Genomic DNA, 17,932 nt, shown 5'->3' on the forward strand with positions numbered 1-17,932 from the left:
CCCAGTGTTAGGCTGCAATGCACGGCCTGCAAGGCATTTAAGAAATGCAGTGTCTGAGATGTTGTAGAGGGTACGACTGACGAGATTCTGCGAGTGACTGATCGTGATAAGGAAGGCTCGGCGATCGACGGTAACTTGTCGTTCGTTGTTTTTCATTATAATTGATACTGATAATCACACGCCTACTTTGTTTATCTTTTTTTTCGGTTACATTTTTTCAAAGGCTAATCACTGTTACAAAGCTATCATTCGGTGCAAGCACACCTCCACTTGCCCGCACTTTCTCCAACGCGATTGAAAATTTTATTGTGAATGAATCTTGTCTAATCGGAGTGCGTGCGCGAGGCAAGTAGCGCTGTACGTCCCTGAGCGTATGCGAGGACCAGCGAGTACGCTGGTGGTCGCGTACGTAATCCAGCCATTACGCTTGATCACGTTGTGCTTCGAGTGCTGGGCATAAGTTTGCCCAATGGGTCGCTACTACGAACTTGTCACTACTCCTACCATTTATCATTGATATGAACAAGGATACCACGATGCGTGATGCCCAGTCTACGCAGCTCGGATACAATAAATTTTCCTTCGCCAACTGAGACCCAATCGCCTTTACTTTCCCTGTTTACTCGTGGAACTTTTATTTTAAGAATCAAGGGCACTGCTTTCATGACTGGCAAAAGTATAAAAATCAGGGCGCGTGTTAAAAGTTCTTCTATCACTAAAGTTGCTGGTACCTTGTCTTGCATTGCTTACAGAGTTGTTCCTCGGAATCTTGTGATTGCCCACAAACAGATGTCACGAAACAAAACACTGACAGCCTCATGCCTTTTATGCCTGTGATGCGGAACCTTCTTGCACGGAGATATTAGAAGTGCGAAATAATTACAAAAGCTCGTTTTCGTGCATAGCGTTCGCCGCCAGCGTTTCCCGGTGAACACTAGGTTACATCAGCTGCATTTGCCGGAAAGCTTGAGTAGCAGTCAGAGATCTTTGAATGTTATCGCGTTCAACTCTTAAAAGGTGAAGCTTCAGCATCCTTCAAATTTTGCTTTAAACATTGACAGATGGGCTTCACGAGCTTTATCTCGTCTAGAGACCCATTGTGAATCCATTTTCTGCGAAAAGAAAGCGTTGGACAAGTAAGGTACAAGCATAGTTGTTAGGCGTACTCATAATGAAAAAAATTTCAGTCGCGGAGTCTCTAATATGTTTTCGATCTCATATTTGGGCTTGCGAACTTGGTGTCTGCGCGGTGAACCTCTGTTTCTGCTCGTGTGCTTTGTCCCAAGGGGAAGCTTCGTTCGGGCCGCCATGATGTGCGAGTTAAACTTACCCGCATTTCCGGTGGCGACCTGCGGAGTACCATGAGGAACAGCTGAAGTCCTGGTTCTCTGAAACTGCAACTGGGCGATGCATTTAACACACGGTCGCAATGAAGTAATTGCGTATGTCTTTTATATGTGTTGTCTATGTGGCTCCTAGCAGCTATATCTTTATTAATTGGAAAAAATGCAATTGGAATTGGAATTGGGGTTGTCTGAAAAGACCAATCAAATCCTCCCCGCATTCATAGGAGGTCACTTTTGTTTGCTTGAAAAACGAATAACATTGCCTGCACTTAGCGGCTTCTCTTATCTAATTGGCTCACAAGAGACGAGGAGAATGCTCAAGTGGAGAGGGATTCGATGGGGCCGAGCCACTGCACTAAATATCGATAACCGGATGAAGAGGGTGGTGCCGGCGTATGCGATAGGTCCGCTTTCTCTTCCTTAGCTTGTGGTGGCTCGTCGACAATCGCGGCAGCATGCAACGGAAGCTTAGGAATGACGCTAAAACGGATCCTCAGCAAAGAAGAGTTGGCAGAACGAGGTCGTAAACGTGCCGAAAGTTATTGAAAACGCTACATTGCCACGCAGAAAGTTTTATTGCGCGCAAATAAACCCATGCTCTCTGGCAGGGGTGAGTAGCCAGTGCTGGAGCGATCGCGGCAGCCATCTTTTATTCCTTTCGGAAAAGGGCAGCCTGCGGCTATTCAGAAGAAAATTCAGTTTTGTTCGGCATATTAATGCATCTTTAACGCGTACGCGTCACTTTGATGCGGTAAGTTCTTGCCGTTTTGTGACGTCGCGTGATAGGCAGGCGAAGTGGGTGCAGCCCGAGAACATTTTGCCATAGCCGAGGGCTAATGACAAAAAAGGTATCGACTATTTTTTTTGTTCAATCAAATTATGCATAATTAGTGTGTACACGTCATATAAGATGGGGAGCTATCGCGGTTTTCGCGACGTCGCGTGACAGACAGGTGAAGGGGGGGGGGGGTTTCAAAAAAGTTTTCGTCCAATCGCGGCGGGCTGATTGCAGAATTGGAATAGAAAAATTTGGAATAGTCTTACGTTAAAGCTCCCCTTGTTTACATAAAAATTTGTCATCTCTTTTTTCTTTTTTTACCTAACCTTACAGTCAATGCATTGGCTACAATGAAATTAGTGCCGTTATCCCTGTATATATTCTTGTAAAGTTGCGTTCTTCAGGCCCTTAATTGTGTGTTTTACTTATTTCGGAATGTGTATCTCATACTGCTGCCTTACTTGGAGTATTTGTTTAGTAATGCAGAAGTACTCTGTTCGTAACTAGAATAAGAATCAGTCTTCATATTTCTGCATCATATCTTTGCACCACATGCTCGATGGTGCCACTGACAACAAACCTTGTGGGTCTCAGGAGCTTGTCGAGCTACGGCTCTTCTTCCCGAGGTCCTCTGCTCTTTGAAGCAGGAAATAAAATGAAATGAAATGAAATGTGTGCTCTTCCCTTTTCATGTTTAACAATTCTTCCATGCTCAAACCCTTCCACTTCCAAGTAGTGACCGACTCAAAGGCAGCCTACAGAAGCTTCCGCAGGGGGGTAATCTCCTCCGCGAACCGAGCCATTCAAGCCAAGCACAAGCCTCCGGGAAGAGCCATAGAGCTCGTGTGGGTCCCGGCTCACTCGCAGGTAGCAGGCGACACCATCGCCGACTACCATGCCCGAGAAATGTCAATCCGGGACGAGCACGAGCCGGAAGAGCTACCGCACTCGGTTACCAGCTTTCGGGACATTACCCGGATGTACCGAGAGGAAAGGTGCAGACTGCCAGAACCGCTCCCCAAGCTGACCAGGCAACAACAGACGATCCAGCGTCGGGCGCAGGCGGGATCGCTTGCGCATCCCGTACTGATGTACCCTGCGGAATACGATATGCTCTGTCCTTTTTGCAGACGAGAAAAGGGCACCCTGCCGCACGTCTTGGCAGAGTGCACAGAACTCAAGACCCCCCCTCCTCCCCTTCCCACCAACACCCCCAATCCCCAACCCCTTGAGCGATGGGAGACCTTGTTATCCAGCCCCGCCCTACCGATTCAGCTCGCACTGACGGACAGGTGCCAGGAGCTGCTGGAAACATATGGGTCCCGTAACTAGGGAACCATCCCATCTGGTGCCTGCGGGCACCACCGATTTATTTCGGGCCCAGTAAATGTTGCTTCATCATCATCATCATCCAAGTTCCTGCTCATCTACAATGTGTTTATTTGACTAGGGTGCCCGTTAATAAATTCTTTTCTTTAAAGGAAACTGCCGATTCATTCGCAAGCACGACGCTTGGCAGCCCTGCCCTTTTTGTTCTACTAATTACAGCACACGTAACGTAGGCAATATTTCAGATGCGTTCTATTAATAAAGCACTGTCCAATACAGTGCTGACTGATTCTCCAGAATATAAGAACCTGCTAATTTCCTGGTGAATTTTACAACACAAGGATGCTTCAAGCCTCCGTCACAGAACTACGTTGCCGCATTTTCTCCCACAACTTTACTTGCACAGGTCTGATACCCTCCACGCTATGTTATTTTGGAAATGAGAAAGAAACAATTGATCACTTCCTTCAGTCTTGTCCCCACTTCAGTGCGGCAAGAAAAACAACAGTGAAGCTACCTTCCTGAAGACTTGGCCTGGTCTTCGCAGAACCCATTATTCTTTCCTTTCAGGCCTCCACTCTGGGATTCAGCCACCGGGATGTATGCTCAGCTGTCCAGAAATTTCTTGCGGAATCCAACCGAATGCCCTGTTAAAATTGTATCTTTTCCTTTGTATTTCTAATTATTGATCATTCATTCTTCCTGCTGTTATTGCTTTCGCTTCACACAATTTTCCCTTTCTACAACACTACAAGGGAACCGAAGGTGGCTGCAGAAAAGCTCCTATAATAAAATATTTTGCGGCTCTCTGAAGCTCGTCACTATACCTTTTATAATTTAGAGCTTTAGGACCTTATTAAGGCAAAAATATAGGCAGTCTAAAATATCATATCAGTAACCATCGACGGCAATGTTTCGTAGAGGGTGTCTAACAATGGGCTTCTCGGTGGAAGAAAGAAAGAAGAAAAAAAGTCATTCACATAAGAGTTACCCACAAAATAAAAAGCAGTATACAGGCTTTGTGAAGATCAAGTTTTGCAGTATGATCACATGAGTACAATTAATGCAAATGTGCAATTCAGGTAGGTAAAACACGCACAGAGAGCTTGAATTAAAAAAAAAAAGAACAGCTTCTGAAATGAAGGCGTCGTCGGGCTTGTTAAAGCAGCTGTTTTGTCTAACTTAACCCATAGCGATTGGGAAGCATTATTCTTTCATGATATCTTGGAATAACCCACCCGTTCTTTGTCCAATCCCCACACAGTGGGTAGGATCCACGTGTTGTGACGCAACCACAACAGCTACCCATGGGGAACGTTGCCCGATAGCACCGTGGTAGCGCATCCGTGTCGCACGTGCGCATAGCCGCAACGGTATGAGACCGATACACCGTGTTAAGGGTGGGAAAAGTGAAGTCGTGTTTTCGTTTGCCCCACGTGCTGAGATTCCAGCCCTACACGACTGTATTTCGACAAGGGATGCGAGCGAAGGCAAGAAAACGCTTGTTTGCCATGCTCTTCGCGCCAAGTGAGGTACTGAGAGACATTTTCGACAATTCATTTTTTGCCTTAAGTGAAAGTCCTGGACATCTAAACACGTGCTAAATATAGTAACAAGCCCCAGAACAATGCTTTTAGGGTAATAACACGCGTTTTATTCTTCTACTGGCAGTTTTGGTTTGATTTCCCGGAAGATACTGTGTCCTGACGTCCCGGCATGGTATGTGGGAGCGAGACATTGCGACGTTTGGACACGCGTAACCGCTCGGTCAGCCACACTCGTATGTTGCTTCTCATCGTGAGGGCCGATGCAGCAGCATAGCACAAGACTGGGCGAGCTATCTCGAGTGTCAAGAAGTCTCAGTTTCCTGCTCTCACGTGACCGCTTACTGAGTCGCGACGCCAGGACACAGTATCTTAGTGGGAAACGGAACTGAAACTGGCTGCAGAAAATCACCCATAATAATATATTTCCTGGTGCTCTGAAGCTCGTCACTGTGTTTTCTATAATTTAGAGCTCTAGGACCTTATCAGCGAGAGAATATAAGCAGTCTCAAATATTAGGTCAGTGACCCTCGAGGGCAATGCTTCGTACAGGATGTCCAACTTTGGCTTCACGGTAGAAGAAAAAAAAATAAAAATGTCATCTACATAAGAGTGACCCACAAAATATAAAGCCCCAGAAGGTCGTGTTTTGCAGTATAACAAGATGAGTACATTCAACGGAAATGTGCAATAGCGGTAGGTACAACATGCGCAGAGAGCTTCGCTTAAAAAAGAAAGAAAGAAGAACAGCTTCTAAAATGAAAGCTTCGTTGGGCTTGTTAAAGCAGCTGTATTGTATACCTTGCCCTAGGGCTCAGACATACACGAACTAACGTTCATTTCCTGTTCACCAGATGAATATACAGAAAATAACTAAGCGATGGTAGCGCTATAGTAAAGGCATAGCTGAAGGGATAGCATAGCTTCGCGCTGAAGGGAAAAGGGCTTGCCTCACGCTACGCTCGGTAGAGCTCTTCCAGGCGCGAACACTTCACCATACTGCAGTCGATCGGTTCTCCCAGGCACTTGAAGGCCGAATACCATCTAGAAGCGTTATGTCGCACCCTCATGCTAATGCCGAAGGTATGTTTTCCGTTCAAGCTAAGTATTAGGGAGCTTTCCCACCACTCTAAAAAAAAAACTCTTGCCGCAAAACAATAATTGTCATATGTTGTGCTTGATCTTAGTTTATTTTTTTTTAAAACTCGGCGCTGGCTACTTTCATGCTGAAAAGTGTGCAGGGCTATTTTGAATGCGAGAACTGCGCAGAATTACGGGGATTCATTTAGCACATAAACGCAATCTTGCACAAACGAAGTTACACTAGTCGAAGCCGAGTGTAGTAAACTTCTTTTTTCACCACAATGATATGAGCGCACTCGTACGCTTAAAAAAAAACGATTCTTACTGAGTTTTGTGTTCTACACTTAAACAAAATTTCGAATACATAAATGCAACACATTTTCAAATTGTATCGTAGTTGCATTTGCGCAGAGGCTATGGTCTAATTGAAGTGCAATGTTTACAACTCTGCATCAAAGAAATGTATCGCAGTTCTGTAAAGCGCAGATGCTACAGCATCAAAAGCGGGCAAAGTTCATTCGTGGGATTACAGCTTATGCAACATTATTACGTTAACGGTGCAGTCTGAAACGTCCTACACGCACATTGGTATGTGTATTTCGAAACCAGGGCCATCCCCAGAAGTCGTTCCGAGTGGTTTTGCCTAGCGTACTGACCGGCTACAATTTGTAAATTGAATGTGCCGTTATTAGTTTAGAACTTAACTAGCGATGTTTTTGTCAATTGGCGACTATGCATGCTGATGCGATGTCCGCATCTTGGAGTAATCCAGTTCAAAGACTACAATAGTGCTACCTGCCGGAGGAGACTTTTAAAATTTTGCGTGCAGGGTAAAAAAAAAAAAACGCCGTCTTACAGTCAAACTTACAATCTCGTCAAAGCTCTGGAATGTCCTACAAACCAACACAAAAAAAGGAAAGAGAAAACTAAGGATCGGTCACTATTTGAAACCCTCTTATTAGCTCACGCACGATAAAGTCTAGGAACAGATTAATGATATCGTGGCCATCCATTTCCATCAAATATAACCTTGGGTGCGTCTTAGTGTTCTCTCGGGACATTGTGAATAACGATGGTGCGAGGTTTTCAAATATTTCTGTGAGACGTTTTTTTTTATTTGCAAGGGCTGCATTGGGGCTCCACATACATTTAAGTTCTCACATGGCATTCCCCCTACTTTGGATAAGTTTGACAACGGCGCAACTTGTAGTTCTGTCAACGCAGCTGACTAACTTCTATGGCACTTGTAGAGCACACGCATAACCTTTCAGAGGACTTGCATGCGTAATTTATTGCAAAAACCGCATCTAACAAACCAACTTACAGCTTTTCATGCGCATCATCCATAACCTGGCTCTTAATTTCAACGAAACTTAAAAAAAAAGGTGCGTAGTTTAGTTCACCGAAGACACCGCAAAACCGTACTGCCAACTTCGTATAACGAAGGAAAATACCGTAAAAAACGAGGCTTCAGCATTGACTTGCAGCGCTCCTTTTTATTCATAGCACATCACATTTATAGTACACGTTTATAGCACGCCTTTTATGAGATTCTTCTTATTTCAACAAAATTCAGGCAACTTGCCTCGCATAGGTAACCGAGAAGACCGGGAAAAACCGAATAAGCGCATCGTAGAATGCATGAAAATTGACATAAAAGGGAATAGTCAGCATTTCTTCTCAAAGCACATATTGGCCTACACACTTCGAACCGTCCGTACATGAATCGCAAACTGCGGCATCAGTATTACAAACAGGGATCAGGTGCCCCCAATACGCTTGAATACGTTTCGATAGCTTGGCCTATTTTTATCAAAGGCGGGTTTGTCATCTTGTCATGCTTACCGAAGTTCTCAAGCATTTGACAAGCAGGGCAAGAAACTTGCGGTGTAGTTCATACAGTTCGACGGACTCTCAGAATCGATATCGATGGTTCATTGTCGTGCTGTAGGCTGCAGGTCAGAAGTGCCAATGGGAGGATCTCACCGGTCGACTATGCGTCGGGTGGTCCCTCTTCCTGAGACATTCATCCTCCATTTGGCGAGGATGTCATTTCGTACAGGCGGCTGCGCTGCGGGCCTGTTATAAAGCTACCTAAGCTAATTTAAAGCTGCCAGTCATCGAAATTTACACTATTATAATGAGTAAATGTCTTCGCTTTACCAATTACGCACTTATTTCCGACTTACAGGGCGTTACGGGACAGATACTGTCTCTGGGGGGTAATCGCCGAAGAATGCTCACGCATTTATAGCTAGACGGTAGCAGTGTGAGGTTTCCAGAGAAACGCTCAGCAGAACATGATATCCAGCTCCTTCAATCGGGAGAAATATTATTGTGTCATCGGCAAGATTTATCACTGACAGGTAGCGATACCCTGTGAGCCACTCAAGTGGCACCTGTTCCGGATAAATGTAACTATTGTTGCCATAAGATATTGTTTTTTTTTTCTTTTCAAATCCCATGTGTGGTGGAGAACTTCTGGCACAACTGCACTGCTCAACTACACATACTTTACATTCAAGTACTAAATCTTCTGTTGATTGGGATGAAAAGGTGGGGTTTTTACAAGTGGTTCACCACCAGTATTGACTGGTTCACTGTTGTCAGTCATTCTCCCTCTACACTAAAATTTATTTTGAAAGTTTAAATCGAGGTCCTTTAGCTTCACACTGCGCCATAAGGTATGCCGTAGGGGGGGGGGAGTCTTCGGATTAATTTTAACCAACTTGGGCTCTCTAACGAGCTAGTTCCTATAACTAAACCAATGTTTCCCATTTTGCCGTCATTAAAATGCCGTTGCATGGCCGGGCATCAGACACATGACCTTGTGCTTATAGCAGGGCCTTTATTTAAAAAAAATGAAGACCATTTAACGGCCACTAGAAGTCGATGAAAGACAATGTTGGTAGTGATAATGGGACTGAACCGTATAATTTATTGTGAAAGCCATGATGGAGCGTCAACGTTTTGCCGACGTCAACTACAGGTCGAGTCACTTTCCGTTTTTTGTCATCAGTTATCCTTATCATCATTATCGTCATCGTCATCGCAGTCATCGTTGTCACATTCCCTGTGGTCCTCTTTGGACGAACTCAGTGGCACATACAAAGTTCCGCTTATATTTAGAGAGTGTTATTTCCGGGGAAGGCAAACCAAAGAGGCTCAAAAGAGACGTCAGAAACAGCACAGCCGGTGCAAAAGAAAGGTTACAAAATACTAACCGCCACGAAAGACACATAAAGACAGGGTTAACAATCGCGTATCTTCTTCTTTCGGCTGATCTCGCAAGGCGGAACCAGCAACGTCGTGACCTTCAGGCCACATCAATTCGAAGGGGACAAGAGGATGCCGCGGGAACATGTCAGGTGGATGCTTGACTTTTGCCAGAAGGTGTTCCAGCGCGAACCGGACGAGACGCAGCAGTTCCTGGACGTTGGCTGCGGTATCGGAGACCTGACGCGAGAGGAGCTGCTTCCTCGATGCCTGCCGTGCCGGCGCATCGTCGCCGTCGACGTGTCAGCCGTAATGGTGGACCACGCCGCTCGTCACTATGATCATGACAGGCTTGAGTTCAGGAAGTTCGACATCGTGAAGGACGGGGACGTGGCCGAGTTCATTAATGAGCACGGTCTCTTCGACAGGGTGTACTCGTTTCACACCATCACCTGGGTGCCAGACCAGACTAAGGCACTGAAGAACGTGGCCCGACTTCTGAAGCCTCGCGGCGAGTGCCTTCTGATTTTCCACGCGTCTCTGCGCTTTTTCGACGTCAACCGAAACCTTGCTCAGATGGGGCGCTGGTGCAAGTATTCGCAGGTTAGTGTCGAGGGTCACTGGGGTTAGAATTCAGTTAACTCAGCCTAACTATATAAAGAATACTAAAGTAATATTCTTCATGGAGGCCACCTATACAAGCTGCAATAGTGGTAACAGTGTTTTAAACCCTAATAAAATGTAACGTCAGCGTCGACTTCGCGAAGATTTCGCATTTGACATATTTCACTAGATCAGAAGACATACAAGACGAACATGCCATTATGGTGTGTGCTGCGGATTTTTGGCTCTGGGACGTGGTTTCTTTTTGTTTTCTTAGTACATATAGCTTTTGATATTGTTGTTTCTGCTATAGAAAAAGGAGGCAGTCGTCACCACTACAGGGTGACTACATGCCTTTATTTTATTTTATTTTCTACAGAGAAGGTGCCCTTATGGTTTACAACGTGCTAAAACCTAAAGCTACCGTCGACAAGACCGAGCCAGCTTTTTTTCATGTAATCTTATCAATTATCTCAAGTTCATGCGGAGCATCGGTGCAGGCCATGTACAGGGTCGCATGCTCTTAGTAAGAACACCGCGCAGCTTCGATGTCGTCTGTCGCCTGCCAAAGTACGGCACGCTCCCACGCTTTAGCAGATGACACGAAGCCCCGCCTCCTATTTCCTGCGCGCCTGCACCGCTTAGCTCCGATGCGCGGCCACTTCGTGTACGCGGGCGCTCAGCGGAGCGCGGCCACGCTGCGCCGTGTTCTTACTAAGAATGGACGACTCTGTACATTAGCTGGACTACAAAAAGCAATGCTCCATTGTTTTGTATATGCGACACATTTTCTTCAAATCCCTATTTTCATATTTTTCATGGTAAAATTTTCTACTGGAGGAAGTGTCGGCCGAAAATTGGCTTTCTTGAAATTTGCACCCTGTAGACATTTGCACCAAGGCAGCTGCGCTGAAACGTTGCTATGACAAAAATGGGCTCTAGTATGGGCTCAAAAATGGGCTCTAGTATATGGGCCATCTATGTACAAGAAATGTTTTGAAAAACGTTATCCTGAGTGTTTGTATGACTTACATTCTTGCTAAATCCTGATTTAACAGATGTTTACCTATAACCGAGCAAAACGCCGTCGAATCGTACGACGCCAGGGAGACGACGCGAGAAAAGGCTAGTTGGATTCGACATCCATCTTTTTGCGCTGTGTTAAGTTATCTTGCTCGACATTCTCCAGCGGCACGAGTAGCCTCCTTCTCCTACGGCCGAAGCTTAGTGTACCCGTAAAAGTATATATTACTTGTTAGAGTTCATGTGATTCAGTTTATCACCGCGTCACACCACGGCGCCCGTGTAGGTATCTCCTGGATGCTCAATGGCAGGTTTACTAAGTGTAGCTTACATGTAAAGTCAAAGTAACTAAAGCGAATTAACAGGAGCAAAAGCAGTGAACCTTCAGAAAGTAGCCAGCATAGATTTGTTTGACGACGCAACCCTCAGCCCTTATCAATGCCTCCTTTACTAGATGCCAGCCGCGTTGCTCGCTTTCCCATTGCGGCGGCGATTCCCTTAGTTGAAGTTAGTTCAGCATAAATTCCGTGAGGCGGCGCTCGTTGCCTTTTCAACTTCCGGCGGATGTGGCAGCCGCGGCTGAATGCTCCGCCGGCGCTTTATATGCGCGGTCGTCTGTTAGCGAGCGTTATCGCGGGCCTCCGAGATGGCAACAGACGCCATGGTAATCTCAGAGGCCGCAGCACGTGATCTAGGTTGCAGACGTCCGCCAGAAGTGGCGCTCGTTGCCTTTTCGCGGAGGAGAGAAAAGGGAGAGGGTCAGGAACCGAGTTAACGGACAACGCGGCTGGCATCTAGTAAAGGAGGCATTGCCCTTATTTAGACGGTGGTGTTCTGAACTACAACGAGGCATCATCTACAGTAGGCCCCTCTGTCATTCTCGTAAAGCCGTGTCATCGTGCCATTACCCCATTGGGAAAGGAGTATACACTGCACTAAAAGATTGCCACAAGCCCACGTTTCCTGACTCCTTCCCCCCTGCTGTCCAGGTGGTCGACCAGTTAGCACCGAAGACGCATGACATGAACTACAACGAGCGCCTTCAATACATTTCCAGGCTTCTGGAAGAGGCTGGACTTTCACCGAGCATATTGGAGCTTCCAGTGTGCAACATGCTCGACAATCACAGCCTCGACCTCTTGGCTGGTATGTTCCTTAGCCACCGGTTTCCGACTGGTACCGAAACAGATGCCACATCGGTATTGAAATGCTTAACAGCCTAAATGTAGTCTAGTGCGCTTTCATGGAATGCTTTATGGCTACAGTAACATTTGATTAGATACATGTGGCGGGCAAATAAACTTTAGCGGACCTATTTGTATTTTTACTAGGTATTTGTGGCGAACACGGAGAGCTGACAACGGTGCCTTAGTGAGTTCCGCAAGCATCTTCAAAAACAATGGAACCTTCCTTACAACTTTGTCAAATATTGACTAATCTTAAGATTCAAGCGGACAATCTTCAACGGTGTTACAAGCATGTACGTTCGCAAAAAAAAAAGAGATATGTTTGCCGTATTTTCCCCGACCTCACTTTTTTCAAAGATTCCTTGCGCAGTTGTAGTGAAGATCATCATCATCAGCCTATTTTATGTCCACTGCAGGACGAAGGCCTCTCCCCGCGATCTCCAATTACGCCTGTCCTGCGCCAGCCGATTCCAACGAGCACCCGTTAATTTCCTGATTTCGTCGCACCACCTAGTCTTCTGATGTCCTCTACTGCGCTTCCCTTCTCTTGGTACCCTAATGGTCCAACGGTTATCTAATGTGCGCATTAGATGACTTGCTTAGCGCCATTTTTTCTCTTAATGTCTAGCTCTCTGATCCAAACCACTGTCTTTCTGTCTCTTAAACTTATGCTTAGGATTCTTCGTTCCATCCCTCTTTGCACTGTCCTCAATTTTTTCTCAAGTTTCTTTGTCAGTCTCCAAGTCTCTGCCCCACATGTGAGCACCGGTAAAATGCAGTGATCGTGTACCTTCCTTTTCAATGATAACGGTAAGCTTCCAGTCAGGAGCTCGCGATGTGTGCCGTGTGCAATCAAACCCATTTTTATTCTGTGAATTTCCTTCTCATAGTGAGGGTTCCCAGTGATTAGTTGACCTAGGTGAACGTACTCCTTCACAGACTCTAGAGGCTGACTGGATATTCTGAATTCTTGTTTCGTTGCCCGGTTCTTGTTCCCTTGCCCGGGCTTCGAAATCTTATAGTACCACTTTAGAGGGAAACTGCAACAAAACTGTGAACCGCGTGCAAAGCACAGTTTTAGATATTGTGTGTACTTGGACTTCTTCTTTTAATGGTACATAATTTTTGAAATTCTCAACAAACACTCAAATATCTCCAAGTTTGGAGTTGCGCCTGACATCGGCTAAAACGCTGAGAACCAGTGGGGTTGTACTAATCAAATTAGGAAGGCCCACTAAGCTTGAACAAAGTCACTCCCCCACCAGAACAGGAGTTGGGCTGCCTGGCGCAGTACTCGGCCACTACCTCCCTCATGACTCCTACATTTAACCCTTGGCCCTCAGTCCCCAGCAGCTGCGGAACACCTACAGACAAGGCGCCGGCCAGACCTTGTAACACGGCAGAGGGTGTTAGGAATCTCTGGACCAGGACAGGCCGCCAATGGAAACTCATCCTTACAACATTTAACACCGAACTCTTTCGAATGAGGCTTAGTTAGCAGGACTCTTTGAGGAACTATCAGGCATTGTTTGGGGTATCATTGACCCATTCGTTAGGCTAGAAGAACTGGTGAGGCTTATACAGTGCTGACTAACGACCATGTAATCTGCGATAGAGGACTCCCAGATGGGAAATTATACGCGTTAGCATACCTAATATATAAGGACATGGCGGGCAACAGTGACGAATTCTGCAGCATTAATGTGGGGGTAGTAAAGGTTGTGCAAGCCTACGATCCTACTACAGTCATGATAATGATGACGTAGATCAGTTTTATGAAGGCGTGGAATAATCCATGATAAAAGTGCAAACTCAGTATGCAGTAGTAATGGGCGACTTCAATGCAAAATTGGGGAAAAAGCAGGCTCGTGATCAAGCAATTGGCAACTATGGCATTGGCTCTAGAAACACTAGAGGAGAGATGCTGGTAGAATTCGCGAAAATAAATAAGCTATGACTAATGAACACGTTCTTCAGAAAGCTTAGCAGCAAAAACTGGACCTGGAAATGCCCTGATGGTCAAACAAGGAATGAAATCAATTTCATACTTTCTGTCGAGCCCAGCATGGCGCAGGATATAGAAGTATTAGGTGAAGTGCAGGAATCATAGGTTAAGGAGGTCTAGAATTCACCTTAATTTGAATAGAAGAAGAGTAGAATTGGTCAAAAAGAAACAGGCCAACCTAGACGCAATAAGGATAAAAGTGGACCAATTCCGGCTGGTACTTGCAAATAAATATGCAGCCTTAGAACAGCGAGGTGTAGATAACATAGATGTAATGAATGAAACATTAACTAAGCTGGCTTCAGAAGCAGCACTTTAATTGGGAGGCAATACATCAAGGCAACTAGTAGGTAAGCTCTCTCAAGCAAGGAACGACCTAATAGAGAAACGACAAAGAATGAAACAGCCCAACACGAGAGCTCAGATAGAGTTCGCGGAATTGTCAAAACTGTCAACAAGGACAAAATAAAGGATATTCAAAATTATAACTTAAGAAAGACCGAGGAAGCAGTAATAAATGGACGCAGCATGATATAAGCGAGAAGAAAAGTTGGCATAGGACAAGCCTCGATGTATGCTCTGAAAGATAAGCAGGGTAGTATCATCGTCAATTGCGAAGATATAATAAAAGCAGCGGAAGAATTCTATACTAATCTATACAATACCCGGAGCAGCAAGGCCACCTCCTTTGAAAGTAGTAATGAACAGGTTACAGATGATCCTTCTATACCTTGCGATGAAGTTAGAAGCGCCTTAGAAGGCATGGAATGAGGAAAGATGGCAGAAGAAGATGAAATAACAGTTGATATAATCAGAGATGGAGGAGACATCATGCTTGAAAAGCTTGCGACCCTTAATACGAAATCTCTCATGACTTCAAGGGTCCCAGAGAACTGGAAGAATGCCAACATTATACAAATCCACAAAAATGAAGACCAAGATAATGTCTAATAGAATAAGGGCGCCATTTCACTTCGGTAAACCAACAGAACAAGCCGACTTTGGTAAGCGACACTCTTCAATGGACCACATCCGTGTAATCTATCAAGTAATCTAGAAATCTGCAGATACAATCAACCTCTCTACCTGGCTTCCATAGACTACGAAAAGACATTTGAATTAGTAGAGATACCAGCAGTCATAGAGTCACTACGTAATCAAGGAGTAGCGCAGGCTTGCGTAATCATCTTCGAAAATATCTGCAAAGATTCTACGGCCACCCAAATTCTCAACACGAGAAGGAGGAAGATACCTATAAAGAAAGGGGTCAGAGAAGGAGACACAATCTATATAATGTTATTCACTGCGTGCTTGGAAGAAGTGTTCAAACTATTAAATTGGGACGGCTTAGGGGTAAGGATCAATGGTGAATAGCTCAGCGACCATCGGTTTGTAGATGACATTGTCCTATTCAGCAACACTGGGGACGAGTTGCAACAAATGATTGAGGACCTTAACAGAGAAAGTGTAAGAGTGGGGTTGAATATTATTATGCAGAAAATAAAGATAATGGTGAATAGACTGGGAAAGGAACAAGACTTCAGGATCGCCAGTCAGCCTCTAAAGTATGCGAAGGAATACGTTTACCTAGGACGGTTACAGGGTAAACTGTTGATGAGAAGTAAATTTACAGAAGAATAAAATTGGGCTGGAGCGCATACGGCTGATTTACTCAAATGCTTACCGAAAGCTTATCATTATACTAAAAAGAAAGGTGTGTAATCAATGCATTCTACCGGTGCTAACAAATGGGGTAGAAACTTGGAAACTCACAAAGCTGGAAAACAAGTTAAGGACCGCGCAAAGATGGGCGAAATGAACAATGATAGGCGTAACATTAAGAGAACGGAAGAGAGAACCAATGCGAGAGTGTGCCAATGAGAGAGCGAATGGGCATAGCTGTTATTCTAATCAACAGTAACACAAACAAATGCAGCTGGGCATGTCATAACCGGTGGACCATAAGGGTTACAGAATGCGTGCCAAGAGAAGGGAAAAGCAGTCGAGGATGGCAAAAGACTAGGTGGGGTGATGAAATTAAGACATTCACTGGCGCAAAGTGGAATCGTTTGGCGCAGCACAGGAGTAATGGAGGTCGGAGGGAAAGGCATTCGTCCTGCAGTGGACCTAAAATAGGGTGAAGATGATGATAACTTTAGAAACTTGCCCGTTGCAGTACTACAGTTCTACTCCTTGAGCTGAATAATCAGAGGAGGTGAAGATCACTTGCTCGGGAAATTCTAAAGCGTAGTCTACTAATTAAGAAAGTTTCTAGAATTCTGTGATAATTAAAACCTTTGAGACATACAATAAATTACGAATTGCAGCTTGTGAATTCGCAAGACTAGAAAAAGATTCTGAGGATGACATCAAATTTGACATTCATACCTCTAAGTGCGTGATGAAACACACCGGAGTTGCAGTTATTCTTGGGCGTCAATGGAAGAAAAACGAGTCTTTGTAAAAAATACCCGCCGTGGTTGCTCAGTGACTTTGGTGTTAGGCTGCTGAGCACGAGGTCGCGGGATCGAATCCCGGCCACGGCGGCCGCATTTCGATGGGGGCGAAATGCGAGAACACCCGTGTGCTTAGATTTGGGTGCACGTTAAAGAACCCCAGCTGGTGGAAATTTGCGGAGTCCTCCACTACGGCGTGCATCATAATCAGAAAGTGGTTTTGGCACGTAAAACCCAATAATTTAATTTAATTTGTAAAAAATAATGAGCGGAACAACATTGCATTTTACCGCAAGTCTGATGGTGCGTATATCGAAATGGGTGCTTGCCTCATAATTTCTTCAAGGTGAATAGGCCTTGATGACATGTATCAATTTGTTAATTGCAATATGTGTCCTAAGATAATTAAAGAGCGTATATAATGAAGTTTCGGTAATTAGTGAATTTCCCGTTTCCTTTCTTCATGCTAGGAAGAGTTATGTTTCTCTTCGAGAAATGCAGCTCATGGTCTAAAACTGCGCTATATTCCGCTACTAATTCTTAAAAAATTCAGTTTGTAATAAAAAGACACTTGGAACACTAACTTGCATGCAAATTCTAGCGTTCCAAATATGCGTAGAGGAATCACAAAAAGCTGAGACAAGTAGACGTTTCTTATACTAAAACTTAAAGAAGCGCTGTTATTATCGCTAGTCCTAAATAATGCCTTACCTGAAACATTGAGATTCTACATGGCACCTCGGCACAGTCCTTGAAATCAGGCGACTCTCTAAGCATGTTGACACTCTCGGAGGTGGTGTGCTGAGATATGCGTCACCTTGTCTAATGTAATTTCATTGTATGTATTGAAACGACTTCGCTCAATAATTTTGTTATACAAACGAGTGAAAGGTATTATTTCTTGCTTTCCTTTGTATCTTTGTGTATTGCAGAGATATATGCCTCGAAGAGTCCGTTGACAGCGGTCGTTTCGGAAGACGAGAAACAGCAGTTTCTGATAGACTTGGCAAAGGAGACAGCGAAAATGCACTCTCCCGACGTCGATCGTACTCGATACCGGATTTACGTCATCAAAGCGTCGAAAAGGAACAAACAGAGCTGCGACTTGAGCAGCCGCTCATGAAATAGCACTAGGCCCACCTGTTTCATCCATACAATGAGACAAATCCATAATAAAGGTGGAAACTACAGAGTCAACGTCTTCTTGTTAGGTGAACGTTTGTTTAATGTTGCAAATTACGCAAAATCCGCATATTAAACGAGATGAAGAAAGCCAGGCAAGATAGCCATTCTTGTCCTCAAAACGATTAGATGCACACTTCAGGTATAAGGCTAATTTTGGAACCGTTCATGAACATAATC

General features: G+C 44.8%; 1 protein-coding gene across 1 annotated transcript; it reads left to right on the forward strand.

The window, feature by feature from the left end:
• The first annotated feature begins 9,428 nt into the window (after positions 1–9,428).
• Positions 9,429–17,693, forward strand: LOC142563253 (juvenile hormone acid O-methyltransferase-like). Its single transcript, XM_075673806.1, has 3 exons — positions 9,429–9,899; positions 11,912–12,068; positions 17,503–17,693. Exons 1-3 carry the CDS (start codon positions 9,429–9,431, stop codon positions 17,691–17,693), a joined length of 819 nt encoding a protein of 272 aa, XP_075529921.1.
• Positions 17,694–17,932: the final 239 nt, after the last annotated feature.

The sequence above is a fragment of the Dermacentor variabilis genome, chromosome 11, assembly GCF_050947875.1.
Source record: "Dermacentor variabilis isolate Ectoservices chromosome 11, ASM5094787v1, whole genome shotgun sequence".
Lineage (NCBI taxonomy): Eukaryota > Metazoa > Arthropoda > Arachnida > Ixodida > Ixodidae > Dermacentor > Dermacentor variabilis.